The 2,537-nt window shown below is 46.7% G+C and overlaps 2 protein-coding genes across 2 annotated transcripts in view; both read right to left on the reverse strand.

Moving 5' to 3' along the window:
- LOC132185344 (uncharacterized) overlaps positions 1–1,007 on the reverse strand; it is a 1,445-nt gene extending 438 nt beyond the window's left edge. The window contains exon 1 of the mRNA XM_059599130.1: positions 7–1,007. Coding sequence (XP_059455113.1) covers positions 7–1,007 — 1,001 coding nt within the window. The remainder of the gene's footprint in view (positions 1–6) is intronic.
- LOC132185345 (uncharacterized) lies at positions 1,007–1,921 on the reverse strand. Its single transcript, XM_059599131.1, has one exon. The coding sequence runs from the start codon at positions 1,919–1,921 to the stop codon at positions 1,007–1,009; it is 915 nt and encodes a 304-aa protein (XP_059455114.1).
- Between the last annotated feature and the right edge of the window lie 616 nt (positions 1,922–2,537).

The following is a 2,537-nucleotide window of genomic DNA, read 5'->3' on the forward strand; positions in this document are numbered from 1 at the left end:
TTGTACCCAGAGAAGGCGTCCATGAAGCTGAGTAAACCGTATCCAGCTGTTGAGTCCACCAATGCATCGATGCGAGGTAATGGAAAACTATCTTTTGGGCAGGCCTTATTGAGGTCAGTGAAATCTACACACATCCTCCATTTCCCATTGGACTTCTTGACCAATACTACGTTAGCCAACCAATCGGGATAGTATACTTCTTCAATGAAACGAGCTTTGAGAAGTTTCTCTACTTCTTCTGCTATGGCCTCATTCCGTTCAGGAGCGAACTTTCTTCTTTTTTGTTTTACTGGTTTCACACTTGGATCCACATTTAGCTGGTGAAGGATGTCTTCAGGATCAATTCCTGGCATATCTTCGTGAGTCCACGCAAAAACCTCTAAATTTCTTCTTAGGAAAATGACAAGGCCGTCTCGGATTTTGGGACTGAGCTGTGTCCCAATCTTCAAAGTCTTGTCTCCAATTATTACCACATCCTCCAGAGGTTCAGCTGGTTCCCCTTTTGGGTCATTCCTGTTATTTCCACCTACTGTACCAATTACAATAGGAGTCGGATCCGAGACCCTCCTGAGAGACGTATTGTAACACCTTCTCGCCTGGGTCTGATCTCCCTTCACTTCTCCGACTCCTTCTTCTGTGGGGAACTTCATCATCAAATGGTATGGCGAAGTTGCGGCCTTCAACTTATTCAAAGCAGGTCTACCAACAATGGCATTGTAGGCACCTGGTCGGTCGATAACCAAAAAATCTACCATCACAGTTTTCTGCTTAGGTGCTGTTCCTGCCGTTACAGGGAGTGAAATAAGACCAATTGGCTGGACCTGCTCTCCTGCAAATCCAACCAGGGGAGAGCTAAATGGTGTGATCCTGTCACGATCGATACCCATTTGTTTAAAAACTGGCCAGTACAGTATATCAGCCGAGCTTCCATTGTCCACCAGAATTCTGTGGATCATATGGTTGGCCACTGTTACAGTTACTACTAGCGGATCATCATGGGGCTGCATTACCCCCTAGCGTCCTCTTCAGAGAAAGAAAGGATCACTGAATCCTTTTTTGCAACTTTGGACGGTCTCTGCACTGTAAAGACTTCCTCGGCCTGTGTCTTCCTAGCATGGGCTTTTCTGGCCGAATTAGACGGTCCTCCACCAGCTATTCCTCCGGCAATAGTATGGATTTCTCCTACTACTCCTTGATCCCGAGGGGGTCTCGGATCTTCTCTAGGACCATCATCCCGATCACGTCTCGGCTCCCGTGCCCTTTCAGCTCGGTTTCCATCTAATAGGAGAGGCTGTTGGTGCACCGCTCCTTGGTTCCTTTCCCCTGCTAGAAATCTTACCAGCCTTCCATTTCTAATGAAAGTTTCAATTTCTTGCCGCAAGGTTATGCAGTCTTCCGTCAAATGTCCGTGATCATTGTGGTACTCGCAGAACTTCGTCCGATCTCGCTTCCTCGGATCACCCCACAACTTACTTGGCCACCTGAAAGCTGGGTCTCTTCTGATTTCCATAAACACTTCGTTGACCCTGGTATTCAAAGGTGTGAACCTTCGATCTTGATGTCGCCGGGGTTCTGTCTTTGGGACTGATGGTACAGTCTTCTTTACTACTCTCTTCTGCAACCTTTCTTCCTTCTGAGCGGACGCTATAGGTGGCTCCTTTTTGGCATCCTCCTCCTTTTTGGCATCCTCCCTCTCCCGGTCTTCTTCCTCTTGACCTTTCGTGAGAGCCTTAATCATTTCCTCCTGATTAATATACTCTTCTGTTTTGGCGATAAACTCGGGAAGAGTTATTTCTGTAGAACTTTTTGATACTTCGGCCATTAGAGGCCCGTTTGGCCTGACTCCATGCCATAATGCAGATAATACCGTTTGATCCCCCGGATTATCCACTAACAATTTTTCTTTATTGAACCTATGCATGAAATCCTTCAGACTTTCTTCCTTCCCTTAACGTAATGACAGTAAGCAAGCCGAGTGCTTCCTTCTCTTCTTGGTAGCGAGGAATTGGCTTAAAAAGAGACTTCCAAGTTCTTTGAAACTATCTATTGACTTGGCAGGCAATCTGGCAAACCAATCCTGAGCAACTCCTTCCAGCGTAAGAGGAAAGGTTCTGCATGCAATTTCATCTGGAAACCTATGAAGGGAAAAGTGAACTCGGACGCTTTCCATATGTTCAGAAGGGTCACCACTACCGTTAAACTCCTTGACGCGAGGCATCTTGAAGTTTTCAGGCAAAGGGAAACTTAACACTCGTTCAGTGAAAGGCAGGTCGGTGTTATCCATAAGCCCCGAAGCAGGGGTTTTTCCATCCTTTTCAACCAGCTTGCGAGTTAGTTCTTCGTACTTCTTCTTTAAATCTTCCATGTCAGCACTCATCTGGGCCTCATTTCGCCCTTGAAATTGCTCCCTTCGAGGCCTAGTATGCTGAGACCTCTCTGGGTTCTGCTGCTCACGATGCTCCTCATTCTGGATAGTAGTATGATGGCTAGCTTGGACTGAACTTGCTTCCTCATCGCGATGGGAACCTGCGGTTCGC

This window comes from Corylus avellana, chromosome ca6 (assembly GCF_901000735.1).
Source record: "Corylus avellana chromosome ca6, CavTom2PMs-1.0".
In the NCBI taxonomy this organism is placed as follows: domain Eukaryota; kingdom Viridiplantae; phylum Streptophyta; class Magnoliopsida; order Fagales; family Betulaceae; genus Corylus; species Corylus avellana.

Bases quoted from the DNA above. Each gene is read 5' to 3' on its own strand.
- LOC132185345 (XM_059599131.1), bottom strand. From the start codon at position 1,921: ATGCATAGGTTCAATAAAGAAAAATTGTTAGTGGATAATCCGGGGGAT.